General features: G+C 45.6%; 1 protein-coding gene across 1 annotated transcript; it reads left to right on the forward strand.

Moving 5' to 3' along the window:
• Positions 1 to 1,844: 1,844 nt before the first annotated feature.
• LOC148042339 (uncharacterized) lies at positions 1,845 to 20,320 on the forward strand. Its single transcript, XM_087703033.1, has 7 exons — positions 1,845 to 1,848; positions 4,112 to 4,213; positions 6,982 to 7,017; positions 12,214 to 12,266; positions 14,818 to 14,916; positions 17,546 to 17,641; positions 19,137 to 20,320. Exons 1-7 carry the CDS (start codon positions 1,845 to 1,847, stop codon positions 19,221 to 19,223), a joined length of 477 nt encoding a protein of 158 aa, XP_087559159.1. The 3' UTR covers positions 19,224 to 20,320.
• The last annotated feature ends 234 nt before the right edge of the window (positions 20,321 to 20,554 follow it).

The raw sequence follows: 20,554 nt of genomic DNA on the forward strand, positions 1-20,554 counted from the left end.
GGTCTGCCCCCTCGTCTACAATCAAGTCCCGGACGAGGGGAGCCTTATGGATAACAGACCTGGCATTTAGCGACAGCAGCCTGAGACCAGGGTCCTGATCGCTCACGCCATCTGACCTTGGAGTGGGACTCATAGGGCCGGAAGGAGGGATCTCTGCAATATAGCGAACCCTCCTTCCCCTGTAATGGCCAGCCCTAAAGTCCCCGCCATATCTGCCTCTCCCTGTTATGACCGCAATGCTCCGACTCTCTCCCGTGGGCATAATTCCCCCAACCACCCCAATGGCCCCCGCATGCCCCGCCAGGTCCTCCGAATCAGGCATACTCAGACACTCACACAGGCAGTCCCCACAATATAATTAAAACACAAAAAGAATACAGCAATAATAGTACTAAAAAGTGGGTCTTTCATACTAACTCATTCAGTCTCACGCACTCAACATACCCATTTAAAATTGCGCAACACAGAATTTAAAATTATAAGATTATATTATATTGATTATATTGTGTGTCCAATCACACTTGATAAATAAAGAATTCTATTCTATTCCATTCCATTCCCTATTCTATTCCTATTCATTTGCTATTCAATTCAATTCTGTTCTATTTAATTTTATTCTGCATTCTATTCCTATTTTATTCCTATTCTTATTCCTATTCCTATTCCTATTCCAGTACCTCTTCTATTCCTATTCCTATTCCTATTCCTATTCCTATTTTATTCTATTCTGCATTCTATTCCTATTCCTATTCCTATTCCTATTCCTATTCTATTATATTCTGCATTCCTACTTCTATTCCTATTCTACTCTACTCTATTCTATTCTATTCTGCAATCTATTCCTATTCTTATTCCTATTCCTGTTCTATTCTATTCTATAATGCATTCTATTCCTAATCCTATTTTTATTCTATTCTATTCTATTCTATTCTACATTCTATTCTGCATTCTATTCCTATCCTATCCTATTCTATTCTATTCTATCACTGATCAGGCAGCTCCCTTTGAAAATGTATGTTAAATCTTTCAGGGTATTGACAGTATTGTTTATTAAGCTGTATTCAAAAGCAGCCTTAACCATTTCTATCAAGACTGGGAAATTATACTGCTAGTCCTCAATTTACACCGTAATGCAGACTGCCCATTATGGTTGTGGGTCACAAAGCAGATCATCCCAAGAGGAGACCCAATTTTATAACCTTTTTCTGCAGCCGCCAATAATGAATGCCAGGGTTATTAAGCAGACCCATTGTTCATTGCAGGCATTTTTGCTGAAAACCAGAAGTAAAGAGTAATTTTCAGCAAAAATGTTGTAAATTGTGTAAATCACTCCAAACAGCCATAAATATGGGCTTCATCAGAAGAATTCTGGCACTTCCATAAGTCCCTGTCCAAGGTACTGAGATAATTGTCTAAAACAGTGTTTCTCAACCTTGGTGACTTTAAGTCCTGTGGACTTCAACTCCCAGAATCCCCCAGCCAGCATAGCTGGCTGGGGGATTCTGGGAGTTGAAGTCCACAGGACTTAAAGTCACCAAGGTTGAGAAACACTGGCCTAAAACAAGGTTTCTCAACTTTGGAAACTTTAAGATCTGTGAACTTCAACTCCCAGAATCCCCCAGCCAAAGCCTACAATCGCCAAACCCAATTACTGTTTTCATAGGGCCAATTAACAAATGTAAAGAAAGGGGTTAAAACTGCAGGCCTGATGCTGCTTTGATCTGATCCAACAGGGCTCTTAATTACGTGTTATTTTGAGGAGGCTGAAAAAAATCTTGAAATGAATTTCACAACGTGAATTTTAATGGTTGCTGGGGTTTCTCTATACAAATGTATTCCTGTATATGGGTACAGAGAGATGATTTGGCGGTTTTTACAGGATGAGGTTCGTTGCGATGTTGAGAAATGATTGTGTTGAGACACGTTACGTTGAGAAATAATTTCATTTTTTATTTTGACTTCCTGATGAGATATGATATCCATGCGATCTATCTAGTGACAAGCTTTGTAAATTATATTTAGGCATTATTTATTAAATGCATATGCTGCCCATCTTACCAAGGCAACCAAGTGAATGGTTAAAATCATATGAAACTATTAGTGAGTTACGTCATGAAATCTAGTCCTTGGCTTAGAATTCAGCTCCCAAATCTTCTTTTGTGCAAGTTACACATCCCTCTCTTGCAATTCATGTCTTCCATTTACTTCCATTTAGCCAGTCTGCTCTAGAGGCACCAGGCTAGGAACTATGAGATCCCGAGTTCTAATTCCACCCTAGCATTAAACACAGCCAGGTGACTTTGGGCCAATCACTAGAAGACAGAGAGTTCTAGTCCCGCCTTAGGCATGACTGCTGGCTAAGCGGGCCAATCACCAAAAGATGGTGAGTTTGAGTCTCAACTTGGCACGAAAGCTAGAAGTGTGGCTTTGTCCCAATCACCAGGAGACAGTCAGAGGAGAAGTAGAGAGGGTTAGATACATTCACCACCTTAAGTTATTTATAAGAATAATGAAGGCAGATTAAGAAAATCTGAAATAAACCAATCAATAACAGCAATCTGTGCCGAGCTCTTGTGCAGGAGCAGGGAAATTATATTATCTTGAAGCTATAAATAAAAAGCTGAAAGATATTCAACTCTCAATGGCTCAGGGTTTTCTCAACATCTATCCAATAGGAAGAGTTTGTTGCATAAATTCAAAACCAGAAGCACAAACACAGATAACTGATTCAGCTGGATTCATTAACTTCTTTATATACCATACTTTTCAGAGTATAAGACGCACCAAGATTTTGAAGAGACAATTTAAAAAAAAAAGGTTTTTGCACTCTGCAGATCTCCCCAAAACGGCCCGTTTTTCGCAAAAATGGGGCCGTTTTTTCTCCAAAAAAAGGGTCATGCATAGCCTTTAGGAGGCTTCCAGCGTGCTCCTGGGGGCTGGGGGGTTGAAAACAAACAAAAAACAGCCCGTCTTTTGCTCATTTTTGCCCTTCCCAGCCCCCAGGAGCACTCTGGAAGCCTCCTAAAGGCTATACATGGCCATTTTTACAAAGGGGGCAGGATTTCAGGAGGCCAAAAATGCTGTATTCAGTGTATAAGATGCACCCAGATTTTCACCCTCTTTTTTGAAGGAAAAAGGTGTGTCTTATACTCCGAAAATACGGTACATAAGAATAGATGAATAAATGTACAACACCAACAGGTGGTTCTTCCAAGTAAACACACGGCAGGAGAGTTACAGGCAAACACAAGCAATTGGCTTCATTTCAGCAGACAAGCCCAGACAGACGGCTAGTTTACTTCTCAGAGCAGCAGGCTGCTTTCTTCTTAAGTTTCTGTTTCAATTCTTTGCACAGGCTCAGATCTTCTTTAAGCTCTCATTGGCTGACCTAGTTGCTATGCCTATTCATTGGCTGACCTTGATCCCATGTCTCTGCCAGCCATCAATATTTTAACAGAGCAGTAGATTTTCTGGACAAGAATACTTGTAACTGGAAAAAATGCTTCAAAGGGGATTTTCAGCCATTGGGACCATATTCCTGCATTGCAGATTTAGTAAAAGTTTCGTAGTTACGTTTCTTCAGCTCACGTGGAGGCATAGGATCTCCTTACATGGGCAGGGGGGTGGACTAGAAGACCTCCAGGGTCCCTTCCAAGCCTACTTTTTTATGTTCTCTGAGAGGACAGCATAATCCCGACAGGGAAGGAAGGGAGAGTTAAGGCTGCTTTGTTCTGGCAAATTTTCTGGATGACATCTTGCTGCTGTTGCCAGCTCAGCTCTGTCAGTTGCAGGGAATTGTGGGTAGAGGAAAGTTACCCCATGCAGGGAGTCCTCGTTTAGCAACCACAATTGGAACTGGCAACTTGGTGGCTAAACGAAGCAGTTGTTAAATGAAACCCCATAACTGTGCTGATGGTCTGACTTCAGTTTTTCTTCACTTTACAAGCCTGCGAAAGTCATCCATGAGAGGCCTGGTTATTTTTTCACCACTGTCAGAACTGCAAACGGTCACTAATCGAGGACTTCCTGTATAGGGAGCAGATCTCTGCAGGGTTCCTGAGGTTTGACCAGGGTTGACACAACCTCTGCTCTCTCTCTCTCTCTCTTGCAGATGATGAGCCTAAGAGCAGAGCATGGATCGCGGGCGTGATTGTACTTGTTATCATCATTCTGCTTGTCATTGTCGGTGTCCTTTATGTGCGGAGGAGGAAAGGTACAAGATGGATCTCTGCTGAACACCCCCTTGCAAAGCCCCCCCCCCCCCCCCACTGACCAGGTTCCCCGCTCCTGTTCTCTTTCCTGTGAAAAGAGTCAGGTTCTACATTTAGGCAAGAAAAACGAAATGCACAGGTACAGTATAGGTGGTACCTTCCTCAATAGCAGTAACTGGGAGAGGGATCTTGGAATCCTAGCGGACAATCGCTTAAATAGGAGCCAGCCGTGTGCAGCAGCTGCCAAAAAAGCCAACACAGTTCTAGGCTGCATCAACAGAGGGATAGAATCAAGATCTTGTGAAGGGTTAATACCACTTTATAAGGCCTTGGGAAGGCCACACTTGGAATATTTGCATTCAGTTTTGGTCGCCACGATGTAGAAAAGATGTGGAGACTCTAGAAAGAGTGCAGAGAAGAGCAACAAAGAGGATTAGGGGAGTGGAGACTAAAACATATGAAGAACAGTTGCAGGAACTGGGTATGTCTTGTTTAATGAAAAGAAGGACTAGAGGGGACATGATAGCAGCCTTCCAATATCTCAGGGGTTGCCCCAAAGAAGAGGGAGTCAAGCTATTCTCCAAGGCACCTGAGGGTAGAACAAGAAGCAATGGGTGGAAACTAATCAAGGAGAGAAGCAACCTAGAACTGAGGAGGAATTTCCTGATACTGAGAACAATTAATCAGTGGAACAGAAGTTGCCTCCAGAATGCCCCAACACTGGAAGTCTTTCAGAAGATGTTGGAGAGCCTTCTGCCTCTATCCCAAAAGAGAAAGAAGCTGAACCAGAAAGTCATCTATGGACCACCAGGTGGGAAGGCCTTCATCCCCATCCCAGGACACCGTCTACTTCTCCATGACTGTTCCAGGGGTAGGAGGGCCCAACAATTTTAATCTGGGCTCTTCCTTGCACCCTTCTGGCCTCCAAGCCAGGGGTGAAATCCAGCAGGTTCTGACAGTTCTGGAGAACCAGTAGCGGAAATGTTGAGTAGTTCAAAGAACTGGCAAATGCCACCTCTGGCTAGCCCCAGGGTGGGGTAGGATGGAGATTTTGCAGGATCCTTCCCCCAGGAGTAGGGAAGGAATGGAGATATTGTAGCATCCTTCCCCCAGGAGTGGGGAGAGAATGGGGATTTTGCATATCCTTCCCCGAGGAGTGGGGAGAGAATGGGGATTTTGCAGTATCCTTCCCCGAGGAGTGGGGAGAGAATGGGGATTTTGCAGTATCCTTCCCCTGGACTGGGGAGAGAATGGGGATTTTGCAGTATCCTTCCCCTGGAGTGGGAAGAGAATGGGGATTTTGCAGTATCCTTCCCCTGGAGTGGGGAGGGAATGGGGATTTTGCATATCCTTCCCCGAGGAGTGGGGAGAGAATGGGGATTTTGCAGTATCCTTCCCCTGGAGTGGGGAGAGAATGGGGATTTTGCAGTATCCTTCCCCTGGAGTGGGGAGAGAATGGGGATTTTGCAGTATCCTTCCCCTGGAGTGGGGAGAGAATGGGGATTTTGCAGTATCCTTCCCTGAGGAGTGGGGAGAGAATGGGGATTTTGCAGTATCCTTCCCCTGGAGTGGGGTGGAAATGGGGATTTTACAGTATCCTTCCCCTGGAGTGGGGTGGAAATGGGGATTTTGCAGTAACCTTCCCCTGCTACGCCCACCAAGCCATTCCCACTAACCTGGGCCAGTCCTGGAGTCTGGGGAAGGCTCTGATGAGGGCTCTCCGTCGGAGGCAGAGATGGGGCCAGGGCTGTCTGACAGTTATCAGCTGACTTCAGAGTGGGATATCAGCAGAAGAACAACTGGAGCCTGTTCCTGATGTGTGCACGGGCAGAGCTGCCAGTAGAAGGGAACAGTAGAAAGGACAGGGGGTCAACTTGGGAGTAAAGCCACAGGTGGACAGTGAATGGCCCCTCCTATAGGAAATAAAAGAGGAGTGGAGTTGGCAGGAGACCATTAGTTTAATTCATTAGGGTGAAGATCTCTTCCTGACTTCTTGCCAAGTAATTGCTGCTACAGCGTGAAGTTTGGAAGATATCGGCCTGGCAGCTCTCCAAGCCTGATAAAGGTCTGTAGTTGTGAAATCTCTTGAAAGACTGTTGGCCGGGACTTTGCTGGAGAGGAATTCTCCTTAACCTAAATCAGTGTTTCTCAACCTTGGCAACTTGAAGATGTCCAGACTTCAACTCCCAGAATTCCCCAGCCAGCATTCGCTGGCTGGGGAATTCTGGGAGTTGAAGTCTGGACATCTTCAAGTTGCCAAGGTTGAGATATAGGACCTCTTGCTTGAGCAGGGGGTTGGACTAGAAGTTCTCTAAGGTCCCTTCCAACTCTTCTGGGTGACCCCCTTCTGGGTAGAATAGAATAAGCTGGAAGGGGTCTTGGAGGTCTTCTAGTCCAGCCCTCTTTAGACAAGTGATTGTTCTAGACCAGTGTTTCTCAACCTTGGCAACTTGAAGATGTCTGGACTTCAAGTCCCAGAATTCCCCAGCCAGCAAATGCTGGCTGGGGAATTCTGGGAGTTGAAGTCCAGACATCTTCAAGTTGCCAAGGTTGAGAAACACTGACCTAAATAAAAGAGATTTTATCAGGACGAGGAGTCTGCTTCATGATCTTGGGGGGGCCTAAGTCAGAACACCCCCTTCCCCGCTCACCAACACCTTCCGTAGGCGTCGCCAAGATTAGCCGTAACTTATTTGCAGCAAGATAGCAGTTGTGGTTCACAACTCACCGCCTTCCTGTGTTTCACTTGGTTTTTTTTTTCTTTTCACAGCTGCCAAGGGAAGTGGGCGTTTTACAACTAACACAGGTAACAAGTCCCCTTCCTCCCAAGAAACGCCTGCCACATGAGAAGGTGTGCTGCACACACAAACACAGAAAGACCCCAAAAAGCACAAAGAAAATGGAACCAGCATAGCAAAGGGCAAGAGAATTGAGTCCAACCCCTCCAAGGAGATGTTCAGGAGGTCAATTGCAAGTGTGATACACATATTGCTAATTTTATGGGGCTCCCAGGTTTGGGGATCTGGTACACATTCGGGACGGTAAGAGCGTCCTGGCAGCATTGACCATGTGAGGGCTGATAGCAATAGCAATAGCAGTTAGACTTATATACCGCTTCATAGGGCTTTCAGCCCTCTCTAAGCGGTTTACAGAGTCAGCATATCGGGCCCCACAATCCGGGTCCTCATTTCACCCACCTCGGAAGGATGGAAGGCTGAGTCAACCCTGAGCCAGTGAGATTAGAACAGCCGAACTGCAGAACTGCAGTCAGCTGAAGTAGCCTGCAGTGCTGCTTTTAACCACTGCGCCACCTCGGCTCTTAGAGAGTGCAGAGAAGAGCAACCAGGATGATGAGGGGACTGGAGGCTAAAATATAAGAAGAAGGGTTACAGGAACTGGGCCTGGCTAGTCTAGCGAGGAGAAGGACTAGGGATGACACAACAGCTATCTTCGGGTACTTGAGGAGTTCTCACAGAAAGAAAGGCTCAACCTATTCTCCAAAGCCCCTGAAGGCAGGACCAGAAGCAATAGATGGAAACTAATCAAGGAGAGAAGCAACCTAGAACAAAGGAGAAATATCCTTACAGTGAGGACGATTAACCCGTAGAATGGCTTGTCTCCAGAACTTGTGGCTGCTCCTTCACAGGAGGCTTTTAAAAAGAGATTGGAAGGTTACTTGTCTGGAATGATAGAGAGTTTCCTGCTGAACAGGAGGTTGGACTAGAAGGCCTCCAAGGTCTCCTCCAGCTCAGTTATCCTATAAATACTCTTCCAACAAACCACCAGATCACAAGAGGAGAGAACAGCCCATCCATTCTCCTTTGAGAAGGATGCAAAACCAGAACAGTTGTTAGAAGAAATGTGTCAAGAGGCCCTCACATTTAAAAAAATGGAGCAATTACAAAATTTAGAAGGACGGTGGGAAGGGGGCAAAGGTGTGGCCTGTGATCTTCTGGGTTCCACCACAAATCTGCGGTAGACTAAAGCGCGCTCGACGAAAGCGCGTACGTGACGTCATCACAGCGCGACGAAAATGGCACGCTGTGAGCGGTAAATTTAAAATTAAAGCAAAAACCTTACCCTAACCCCCCCAAACCTAACCCTAAACTTAATCCTAAGCCTAACCCTTAACCTAACCCTAAACCTAACCCTAAACCTAACGCTAAACCTAACGCTAACCCTTAACCTAACCCTAAACCTAACCCTAACGCTTAACGTAACCCTAACCCTAACCCTAACCCTAACCCTTAACCTAACCCTAACCCTAACCCTAACGCTTAACGTAACCCTAAACCTAACCCTTAACCTAACCCTAACCCTAAACCTAAACCTAACCCTTACCTTTATGTGAATCGGCTTGCTTTAATTTTATTTTAATTTAATTTATTTTTAATTTTATTTGTCGCGCTGCTGATGACGTCGCGTACGCGCTTTGATCGGGCGCGCTTTAGTGGACCGCGGTTTTGACGGGTCACGGATCTTCTGATATGACTTATTTATTCTTTCTTTCTTAAATTAACTTGCTGCCCATCTCACCATGGGGGCTGCTCAGGGCAGCTCACAACAGTAACGCAGGGGGGAAAAACTCAATACAAATTGTGAATGTAATACCAGTAAACCAATGAAGCAATTAAAATAAACGATGGAAGCGCAGCAAGATGAATTAAGGGACGGGCGGAGGGGGAGAAGGAAGCGCAGAGGGGAGCGAGGGGCGGCTAGTTAACCATCATGAAAATAAATCCCAATATTCATTTTAACAAGTGAGGAGGGAAGTTCAATGGGCTACAATTTTCTTCCCGCGGCAGGAGAAGCGGTCAAGGCAGCAGCCCCTCCCCCCCCCCCGCAGCTCAGCTCCTGAAAATTGTTGGGGTGGTATTGGGAAGGGAGGAAGGGACCAGCCCGGAGCTAGTCTAGACTCATGGTGCAACCATGAAAGGGCCTTGCCTGAATCCCTTGGAGCAGTGTTTCTCAACCTTGGCAACTTGAAGATGTCCGGACTTCAACTCCTAGAATTCCCCAGCCAGCGAATGCTGGCTGGGGAATTCTAGGAGTTAAAGTCCGGACATCTTCAAGTTGCCAAGGTTGAGAAACACTGCCTTGGAGCCTTGGCTAATGGATTCTGGGGGAAAGCTGCCACACTGGGGAGATTCCTGTATTATAGGCAGAACATAATGAAGTAGTTAGCTTGCCCCTCTCAGCACAGGTGGGTCTCATTGTTCAGGCATGATGTTTGGGTCTTTTAAACCATTCTTCCTTCTGGTGAATGAGTCCCATGCAAATATGCAGAGCCTTTCACTGTTGAACCAAGATTGTCAGCACTCCTCCATTGAATAATTAGGAAAGAAAACCACGAGACTCCATTGATAGAAATCAAGTGTACTTTTACTAATTATGAATGATTAGAAGCGTAGCAAAGCGAAGTCTGATTATTTAGGCGCGAAAGCAAATGATATATAGAATAGCCCATTCCCCTCCCCCTGGCATCCCAGTTACAGTCCAATCATAATTCTCCCAAGTGTCAGGTGCGAGATAACTTCGAAAGGCATCACCAAGATGGAATGTCGGTGCAGTTGGCCTTGGCGGGAACCCTCCTCTGCATGCGCAGTAAGACAGGCAGCAGAAACTCCAGAATCTTCCGTCAGCACAATTAGTATTCCCCTCCCAAATACCATGCCCCCCCTCCCCGTTTCAATGGCAGCCGAAGCAGCAGCGAAGCAGAGGCTGACATCGATAATTGTCACTAATGATGAAGTTTTAATCACAGGCTATTGGGGTGTGTGTGTTTCTCTCTCAATTGTTTGACAGGTGATGCTACAAGTTCCTGAACGGGACAAGAGGGACTTTCTCTGCACCCCCCCTCCTTCTTCCTCCATCCCTGCTTTCCCCAGGACTGGGAACAGGGGACAAGTGTTGGGTTGGCCCAGATAAATAACAACAACAACTACTAGCCAAACTCATAAGTGCTTCTCCTGCTTTCAAGCAGCGCTTGGACCATTCAGTAGAAGCTTATTCCCACTAAACCAGGAGTGTCAAACCTGTGACGTCACATTGTCATCACATGACGTATCGTGACTATTTTCCCCTTTGCTAAACCAGGGTGGGGCATGGCCAGTGCGTGACACATCCAGCTTGCAGGTTGCAAGTTTGAGACCCCCTGCACTAAACACGGCATATAAATAAAACTACCTAAACACAAAGTCCTTCCTTCTTTTCTCTTTTTTCCTTCCTTCCTTCCTTTCCTCTTTTGCTTTCCTTCTTCCTCTTTCCCTCTCTTTTTCTGAACAAAAGGGAGAGTAGATGAACTACTTACTATGTAAGGCAGGGGTGTCAAACTCGATTTCACTGAGGACTGAGACCCACCCTGGGGGTGTGGCCAGGGTGGGCGTGATGCCACTCGTGTGGCTCCAGAGCTCCGTTTTCGCCCGCGATGGCCACCCGCAATCCTGTGCCAGCCAAAACGGAACTTGGGAATGCCCTTGCGAACTCTATTTCTGACTGTGACAACTCGGTTTTTGCTGGCAGAAACACTGCAGGACAGTTGTTTCGCTGTTTCCAGGGTGGCTCCCCTGTAAGCACTTGAGTTTGACACCCCTGATGTATTATAGCAAAATAAAAAACTGACAAAACAAAGGCATGTGAAATGGGAGAGGGGAGTCAAAATGCTGATATGGGTTTATGCCTGTGTGTGTGTCTTAGTGCGCTGTTTGATTGCCTAATGACACTGCATGCCACACAATCTAATGCCATCTTGTTTGATGCAACAGCCACGACAAATGTTCCAAATCTGGCTTGTTGTGACTTCGTTTTGTGGGTTAATGTGGGCTCTCCATCACTGGAGGTTTTTAAGAAGAGACTGGACAGTCGCTTGTCTGAAAATGGTATATAGGATCTCCTGCTTGAGCAAGGGGTTGGACTCGAAGGCCTCCAAGGTCCCTTCCAGCTCTATTCTGGTTCTGACCATTCTCTTCTGATGAAAACTCACACAGTCCTTGGATGCTTTTCTAGAAAGTTTCTACGTATTTTGCTTTTGCGAGTTGTGCTTTGGAAAACAGGAATTCAGAGGGCAGATAGGCACACCCAACATCCTCTCCAGAAGCCCAACCCACAAGCACAACCTGGCAGATGAAGGAGAACGTCCTGTCTTCAGAAAAGACATGGAACTTGGAGCAGAGAGAGGCATGGCAGAACAGAGGAGAAAATGATCTCCTAAGAAAATACATTTATTGTCAAAAAGACAGGAGAAATAAATTGAATTTTTGGGGGGTGTTGTAAAGCATTTCTGCTTGAGCAGAAAGCTGCGTTTATAGTTGGAACTTGTTTACATTTGCAAATGTCATTCTTCTTGTTCCCGAATAAGAAACACCAATCGATTTTTAAATAATGCTCAGATCTCTTGTTTTTTTGCTGAGTGTTTCATGCTCTGGAACGGGTCTCAGGAAAATGTTTCATTTTATGTTGGATCCAAAGGATCAGGCAGGATTTGTAACTGTGTGGGTTGTTTTGTTTGGCTGTGTTGTTTTGTACAAACTGGGTTTTTTACTTTTGTTATAAATCGGGGGGGGGGGAGGCATGTTTTCTTTGTGCTAACATGAAATAAAAACATCTACTTGATTAAACTTGCATGACTAACTGACTGACTTGTGGCCCACTTAATGAAGTTTGCACACAATCATTAAATGCTTATTAAATGCACTTTCCTCCGCTTCTGATTCTCATGCTCAGTGGCGCCTGTGTTTCAACCGAGCCCTTTAATTAAATTAATTGCCTGCTTCAGTGAATATCAACACAATAATTAACGTCGGCTCTGTTCAGCATTGTTTGGGAGGGGAAGAGGCTCTTTAGCAACAGAGAAATAAAAGGCCAGGCCAGAGGAAAGGAAAGGAAATTCTACTTTGACTGCTTAATTTTATTTCTTTATCTTGCCCTGAAAAGGATTGGCAGTTCTCAGCCCAAACAGTCACGGTTCCATCATCTGGATAACGGTCACAATTTTTCTTTGCAGACACTGAAAGCTCATCTAGGAGTGGTTCTGCCTTAATAGGAGGCCAGCCCAAGGTAAGTTCATAAGAACATAGAATCATGGGGCTGGAAGAGACCTTGGAGGTCTTCTAGCCCAACCCGCTCCCTCACAAAGGTCTCCCAAAGCTCCTTGAATGGACCAAGGTGATCTATAATCCAGGCTTCTCCAAACTTGGCAAATTTAAGACTTGTGGGCTTCACCTCCCAGCATTCCGGCTGAGGAATTGTAGGAGTTGAAGTCCACAGGTCTTAAAGTTGGCCAGTTTGGAGAGCCCTGGACTAGTCCAAGCCACCCCTTTGAAGGTGACTCCAGTTATTTACTCAGCTCAAGGTCTTTTTGAATGTCACCAGCTCAATCCCATCTCCTCCACAAGGGGAAGGAAGACCCCTTATGGGATGAAATCTGAAAAGGCCATCAGGTTTTCAAAACCGAGTCTTCCTTAAGGCAGGTGGTCCCAACTCCCAGGGGTCTCAATCACGGGTTCGTGGGATCCTGGCAATTGAAATCCACACTTCCAGAAGATATTCATATGTGGGAAAGAAAGAATGCTCTCCTCAACAGAACAAAATAGGATTATATGCTACGGGCTGCTCTTTCTCCTGCTGATTTGAAGCCTTCTCAAAGGAGGATTTTGCACAAGGCTCCTTAAAGAGCACAAGGCCAAAAAAGCGGGGAGGGGGTGGAAATCAGATTGGGTGACGGGCCCCCACTTGCTCTGCGTTGGGATGCTGTGGGTGTTCTTTGAGGCTCTGTAGTTTGTACTTTTTACTTCCTCTTCGAGACGTGTTCAGTTTTGTGACGCAGATCCTACGATAGGTTTTTCTTAAAAGGAAAGAAATAACAGGTAACTTTCAGGTCTGGTAGGAAATGACACTTTTGCTTCTTTAAGTGGAAAACATGTGTCAGCTTTTGTTCTCACAGCAAATATACAATTGAAAATAAATCTCACTAAAAATTATGCATGGCTTCTTCATTTTAAATTTTCCGCAAGGAATATTTCACACTCACGGTCAATGAACTGTGAAGTAAATCTGTTTGTTGGTCCAGCATTGAAATATATTACGGCTGCCTAAATCGGTGTTTCTCAACCTTGGCAACTGGAAGATGTGTGGACTTCAACTCCCAGAATAAAGCTGGCTGGGGAATTCTGGGAGTTGAAGTCCACGGTTCCACCACAAAACCGCGGTAGACTAAAGCATGCTCGACAAAAGCACGTACGTGACGTCATCACAGCGCGCCGAAAACATCGCGCTGTGAGCGGTAAATTTAAAATTAAAGCGAAAACCTTACCCTAACCCCCCCAAACCTAACCCTAAACCTAACCCTAAACCTAACCCTAAACCTAACCCTTAACCTAACCCTAAACCTAACCCTAAACCTAACCCTTAACCTAACGCTAAATCTAACGCTAACCCTTAACCTAACCCTAAACCTAACCCTAACGCTTAACATAACCCTAAACCTAACCCTAACCCTTAACCTAACCCTAACCCTAAACCTAACCCTTACCTTTATGTGAATCGGTTTGCTTTAATTTTATTTTTATTTTATTTTAATTTATTTTTAATTTTTTTCGTCGCGCTGCTGATGACGTCAGGTACGCGCTTTAATCGGGCGCGCTTTAGTGGACCGCGGTTTTGACGGATCACGGAAGTCCACACATCTTCAAGTTGCCAAGGTTGAGAAATGCTGGCCTAAATCATTGGTGGCCCTTTGCCATAAAGAGGACTGTGGAGCTGACTATGTAGCCACCCAAAGGGTTAGAGAGGCTACGTGACTTTGAAAAATAAAGGAAAGAACAAAGAGTAAAGCTGAGTAAAAAATAAAGTAAAAAATAGAGTAATAAGTACAAAGTGAAAATGAAAGTAACAAACAAAGCTAATGTAAAATAAAAAGTAACTTTAGGTAAGGTGAGCATAGTAAAGAATACAAAGTGAAAGTGAAAGTAAAAAATAATGGTAAGATAAAAAGTAAAGTAAGGTAAAGTAAGCAGCATAGAAAAAAGTAGAGGAGAAAATTAAAAAAAATAAAGGTAGGGTAAAGAGTGTAGTAAAAAGTAGAAGTGAAAGTGAAAATAAAAATAAAAGTAAGGTAAAGTAAAAAAGGAAACTGAGGTAAGGTGAGTATAGTAAAAAGTAGAAAGCAAAAGTAAAAATCAAGGTGAGGTAAAGTAAAGGTCCTAGTAAAAAGGAGAGTAAAATTAAGTAAAGTAAGGTAAGGTAAAATAAAGTTACAAGGAAAGTAAGGTAAAATAGAGAGCAATATAAAAAGTGAAAGTGAAAGTAAGGTAAGATAAGATAAAAAATGAATGAAAAGTCAAAGAAACAAAAATGTAAAGACTCAAGTAAAAAGTAAATTAAAATACTAAAATAAAACATTTTACTTGTCCATGCAGGTTACCTTGGGTGAATCACACACACACAAACACACACACACAAACACACACACACACCCTGTAACCAGAGTCCCAAGAAGCAGGGGACCATCTCTCCCCATAGCATCTACTCCCTTTCAGTTCAGAATGGCTGGAAACCTGGCAGATGTCAATACATATTTAACTTTCTCTCTCTCTTTTTAAACTCTTAGGAAACCAGGAGAAAGACAAATCAGCCAGCTAGAAAACCAGCGAAGCAGAACCAGGAGTTGCCCCAGACCATTTATACATCTGTGCAGCATGCCAAGCAGGTGGGAAATATTTAATGATTATTTATTGATTAAATTTATATGGCTGCCCAATTGACCCATAGATGACTTCGGGGGGGCGTACAACGTTCAAAATATAGTCCTATGTGGGATAGCCTTTATTCCGGAAAGCCGTCAAAACCTGGCTGTGCCGGCGGGCCTGGGGTTGATGAGTTCCCCTCCCCTCTCGACTGGTATGGCTGTGTGACTCTTGTGTATTTTAATTACGTGTATTGTGCTTGTATCCCCTTTTCCCCTTTTGAGTTGTTCGCCGCCCTGAGTCCCTCCCGGAGAAGGGCGGCATACAAATAAACTAAATCTTAATCTTAATCTTAATCTTAATGTATTGTCATGGTACATCAGGCATACAATGAAATCGCAACGTAAAGGCTCCATCTCCATTCAGTATTAACAGATTTGGAAGGGGCCTTGTAGGTCATCCAGTCCAACCCCCTTGCCCAAGCAGGAGACCCTACACCCGTGATGGCAAACCTGTGGCACGGATGCCAGAGATGGCACGCAGAGCGATCTGTTTTGGCACATGAGCCATTGCCCATTGCTCTTCCGGGTTCTGTCATGACGGCCAGCTGGTCTTTACGCACGGGGGGTGCCAGGAAGATGCACGCGCCGGGAAGATGATCTTCCAGTTTCCAACGTGTGCATGCACACCAGCCACGTGGGCTTCTGGTTTCTGGTGCGAATGCATGCACCGGTTTCTGGCATGTCCATGCACACCAGACAGCTGGTGTTCGCACACGCTGTGCGTCAGAATCCAGAAGCCCAGGCAGCCGGTGCACATGGACACGCTGGAAACACTGGCTGGCTCCTCCCCTGGTTTCCGGCAAACACATGCGCTCCGAGCGCGGAAACGGTTCACCAACAATGCCCTACAGCATTTCTGGCAGATGGCAGTTTTAGACTTGGTGTTCATGGCTTCGCCATTCAGGCTTCGCCTCATTGCTTCTGGTTTCGAAAAGGATTATGCAAATTCTAAGAGTCCCATTTCCTGCCAGTGTGCTAAAAATGTAGAATGCAAATTTTATATTTTTAAAAAAGGATGAAGTCGTGAATAGGACCGTAATGTTTCTTCTTCATTTACTAACCGTTCTGCAAAGCCACTCTGGGAAAGTGGAATACTTAAGGTCTGGAATACTTACTCAAAAGTTACAACTGCTGCAGCATCATTGGGGGGGGGGCACGTGAACAAAACGTAGTCCCTTACAACCAGCTGCAGGGATACTACAGTGGCCTCCCGTGTCAGCATTCAAGAAACCCATAGCAAGATAGAGAACTCTATCCAAGAATAGATTTACTGGATTGGCACAGATCTCCTGGGAAACCGACTCTAAATGTTCCCGCAGTTTTCATCTAATTAAAAGTTCTTTCACTTTCTCCCAGCAATCAGCCCCATGGTCCAATCAGGATGCAGTCCAGTTCCTCTTCTGGACACCTGGTGGGAATGTCCTTGGTTCCCAAGAGAAAGTGTTTTATTTTGGCTACGGCACCCCAGCTAACTCTACTCCCCCTTCTCATTGCCACAGCTCCAGCTGTGGCAGCCCTGAAGCCCCAAAATGGCCACAGCCAGATCAGCTTCAGGGCTGACACCTCACTTATCAAGCCCTCATCCCACCCTGCTGTGTCCCAAACCCCCCTCCTCTCCACCTCCTCTCACAACTCGGTCCACTTACCTTCTCCATAGATCTCCTTCAGGAAGTGGCCACACTGCTTTCCTACACAGAGGCCACATGGCACTCCTCCAAACATGGCGCCACATAGCCGTCATATGCTATAGGGCAGTGGTTTCCAAACTTGGCAACTTTAAGACTTGTGGACTTCAACTCCCAGCCTTCAACTCTCAACCTTACCATACCAAGGTGTGTGTGGAATTCAACTCCCAGTCAGGCATGCTGGCTGGCAGGGGAATTCTGGGAGTTGAAGTCCACAAGTCTTAAAGTTGCCAAGTTTGGAAACCACTGCTATAGGGCAGTGATGGCGAATCTTTTTGTAAACGCGTGCCAAAATGGTGTGTGTGTGCCCACACCCACAATGCAATTCGCCCCCCACCTACCTGCCCATGCATGCATCACACACACAAACACACACACACACGTTGTGCCTGGTTTTTGCCCTACCCAGGCTCTGGAGGCTTCCATGAAGCCTGGGGAAAGCGAAAACGCCCTTCCCCGGGTCTCTGGAAAGCTGAAAACCAGTTGGTTGGCACTCGCATTCACGCTGGAGCTGACAGCTCGCGTGCCGGCAGATATGGCTCTGCGTTCCACCTATGCCATAGGTTTGCCATCATGGGTATAGAGAAACTAAGGAACAAATCACCCTGCTCTCCTTCCCGATCTCTGACATCTCCCTGAAGGGCGGTCATGAGTTAGAACTGCAATGGGCAAGCTCCATTATGGCCATAACTTGAGGACTACCTATTCTAAAGATGTTTTTGGGGAGGGCAAAGGTTTCTCCATCTAATACATTGTTTTTCATACCTCGGAAATTTAAGATCTGTGGACTTCAACTCCCACAATTCCCCTGCCAGCCAAGCATGCCTGACTGGGAGTTGAAGTCCACACACACCTTAAAGTTGACGAGGTTGAGAAACATTCGGCTAACAACTTCTCTTTTGCAGAATCATTTACAAACAGATGATGAGAAGATGGGACAGCACAGCCACCAAAACCAGGCAGAGAAAACTATTTATTCCGAGATCACCAAGTCTGAGGAGGCAGGTGGCTTTCTTAGTCCGGCTTTGGACATCTCAATAGCCCAGTGTACATTTCACCCGGGGGTGGGTGGGTGGCTGCCAGCATTACCACCAGTTCAGGGGCGTGGCAGACCGAATTACTACTACTTGGGCAAATTGGTAGGAACCCACTTCTGATTTCACCTCAATGAATCTAGTTCAGTGTTTCTCAACCTTGGCAACTTGAAGATGTCCGGACTTCAACTCCCAGAATTCCCCAGCCAGCATTCGCTGGCTGGGGAATTCTGGGACTTGAAGTCCAGACGTCTTCAAGTTGCCAAGGTTGAGAAACACTGGGTTAGATCTTACAACAATTACATTTTATATCCATTACGTAGGTATGTGTAGTCAGATTACCTGTCCATTGGCCTTTTATATAATTACTAACCATGCAAATACATATCTGATTCCTACCTCTCACACCATCTTAATACCATATTTTCCAATTCATAACTTATCCGTGTTTTTCTGTCCCAGCCTTTTCCCCTCGTGTCTAACCATCGGTACCATTTGTCCCAGATTTCGTGATATTCCGTCTCACCCTCATCTCTGAGCTCTTAGAATCAGCCTGTCCATTTCTGCGCCCGTCGGTATCTTATTTATTATTTCTTGTTCCAAGGGAGTCTCTTTATTTTTCCATTTTTGTGCAAAAAGCAATCTTGCCAAGGTTAAAATATGCAGCATTAAATCTAGTCCACCTTTGCCATGTTTTTCTTTTGCGATCCCTAATTCTGGCCTCAACTCCATCCTTTGATTTAGCATCTCGTAGTTTAGTTTATTAGTTTTGTATGCCGCCCACTCCCGAAGGACTCCGGGTGGCTTACAATAAAAAAGGGAAGGGGGATAAATAAGACAATACAAAATTTAAAATACAACAACATTCGCAATTAAAGTGGGGCTGGATACTTCAACAGCCCCAGGCCTGCCGGAACAGCCAGGACTTAGTAGTTTTACGGAAGGCCGGGAGGGTAGTAAGGGTCCGGATCTCAACGGGGAGGTCGTTCCAGAGGGCTGGAGCTGCAACAGAGAAGGCTCTCTCCCCCGGGGGGTCGCCAGCCCGCATTGGCTGGCAAATGGAATCCGGAGAAGGCCTAGTCTGTGCGATCGAATCGGTCTTTGGGATCTCTTCCAAATACTTTCTTATTTGGTGCCAAAAAGCCCTCCCTTTCGTGCACTCCCACCACATATGGTAGAAGGTCCCTAGTGCAGCATTACATTTCCAACATCGTGCCGTTAAGTTTTTGTTATTTTTAGCTACTCTTGTGGGTGGGATGTGCCACCTATAGAATATCTTGTATAATCTTGTATATCCTGTTCTTTATACGAGGGGGCTAAAGTTAACTTTCTGTTTCTTTCCCTTAAGTCTTGCCAATTGTCCAAATCTATGCTGTAACCAAAGTTCCGACTCCATGCTAACATGGTTTCCTTTACCTGCTCTTCCGCCCAAATAACCACTTCCTTGTCTTCTCCTTGGCAGGGTGAAGACTCAGAGATGAAGACCATCTACGAAACAGTGCAAAAACCCCTGCCCATCAAATACTCTGGCATGTCAGCCTTTGTTTAACACACACACACCTTCTGCAAAGCTAGCAAGAGATGCCTTCCCCCAGAGCTGTCGAGGGCCTAGGCCCCATCTTCCAAAGAGAGCCTGCAGAGGACTCCATGCACGAGAGACAGAAGCGGAGAAGACGTCAGGGGTCATTCCAGGACCATCGCTGGCTTTCACTCCTGGACTTGCACTGGCCCAGCAGCTCGTCCTTCTGACTTAGGGAGTCGGAAGGGACAACTCGCCCCGACCGACTAGCTGCAGGACAATTCAACAAATACAAAGTTAAATTAATTTTGACTGAAGCACGGCCAATAATAATAAAATAGTTCAGGGATCAGCAATCTGTGGCTCTGGAGCCGCATGTGGTTCTTTCATCCCTCTGCTGTGGCTCCCTTCTGCCGGTCAGCTCCACAACTGATAGGGCTTTCGAATAGGACAGGTAGAGGACGCCGCACTAGGAGAAGAATCTATGGTGGGAGAAGTGGACTTCCAGTCAGCAGAGGAATAAGGACACCATGCTAGGAGGAGACTCTACAGCAAGGGTCAGCAATCTGTAGCTCTGGAGCCGCATGTGGCTCTTTCATCCATCTGCTGTGGCTCCCTTTTGCCGGTCAGTTCCACAACTGATAGGGCTTTCGATTAGGACAGGTAGAGGACGCCACGCTAGAAGAAGAATCTATGGTGGGAGAGAAGTGGACTTCCAGTCAGCAGAGGAATAAGGACACCATGCTAGGAGGAGACTCTACAGCAAAGGTCAGCAATCTGTAGCTCTGGAGCTGCATGTGGCTCTTTCATCCATCTGCTGTGGCTCCCTTTTGCCAGTCAGCTCCACAACTGATAGGGCTTTCGATTAGGACAGGTAGAGGACGCCGCTCTAGGAGAGGAATCTATGGTGGGAGAACCAGACTTCCGGTCAGCTCCAGAATTGAATGGGGGGCTTCCGATTAGGACCTTTGTGGCTCTTTAAGTGTTTACGTTTGCTGACCCCTGAAATAGTCGATCCAGAAAAAGGGGGTCATTAAATGACAAAGAAGAAGAGCCAATCCAGAAAAACAAGAGTGACAAGAATTTCTTGGTCCCCAATAATAAAAGTAACTGAGTGAAACAATTAATACAGCGTTGACTTTTCCCACAGTGACTTGGTGGTGGTGAGTTGTCCTAGACCCCCTCGAGGGGAAGCGGGGAGCGAAGGAACAATTTATTTCTTCTTTGTTCCATAATTCCAAATGATGCGCAAATGGGTACTTGAGAGACCGCCTACTGCCAATTACCTCCACACGACCTATTAGATCTCATCAATTAGGCCTCCTCTGAGTTCCATCTGCTGGTCAATGCCGACTGGCAAC

This window comes from Thamnophis sirtalis, unplaced genomic scaffold (assembly GCF_051295495.1).
Source record: "Thamnophis sirtalis isolate CommonGarterSnake01/CBP01778 unplaced genomic scaffold, rThaSir2_p1.2 scaffold_18, whole genome shotgun sequence".
Taxonomy (NCBI): domain Eukaryota; kingdom Metazoa; phylum Chordata; class Lepidosauria; order Squamata; family Natricidae; genus Thamnophis; species Thamnophis sirtalis.

Excerpts from the sequence above, each read along its gene's own strand:
- LOC148042339 (XM_087703033.1), top strand. Across the intron at positions 4,214-6,981 it reads TTATGTGCGGAGGAGGAAAG|CTGCCAAGGGAAGTGGGCGT; the intron begins GTACAAGATGGA and ends TTCTTTTCACAG. Across the intron at positions 7,018-12,213 it reads GCGTTTTACAACTAACACAG|ACACTGAAAGCTCATCTAGG; the intron begins GTAACAAGTCCC and ends TTTTCTTTGCAG.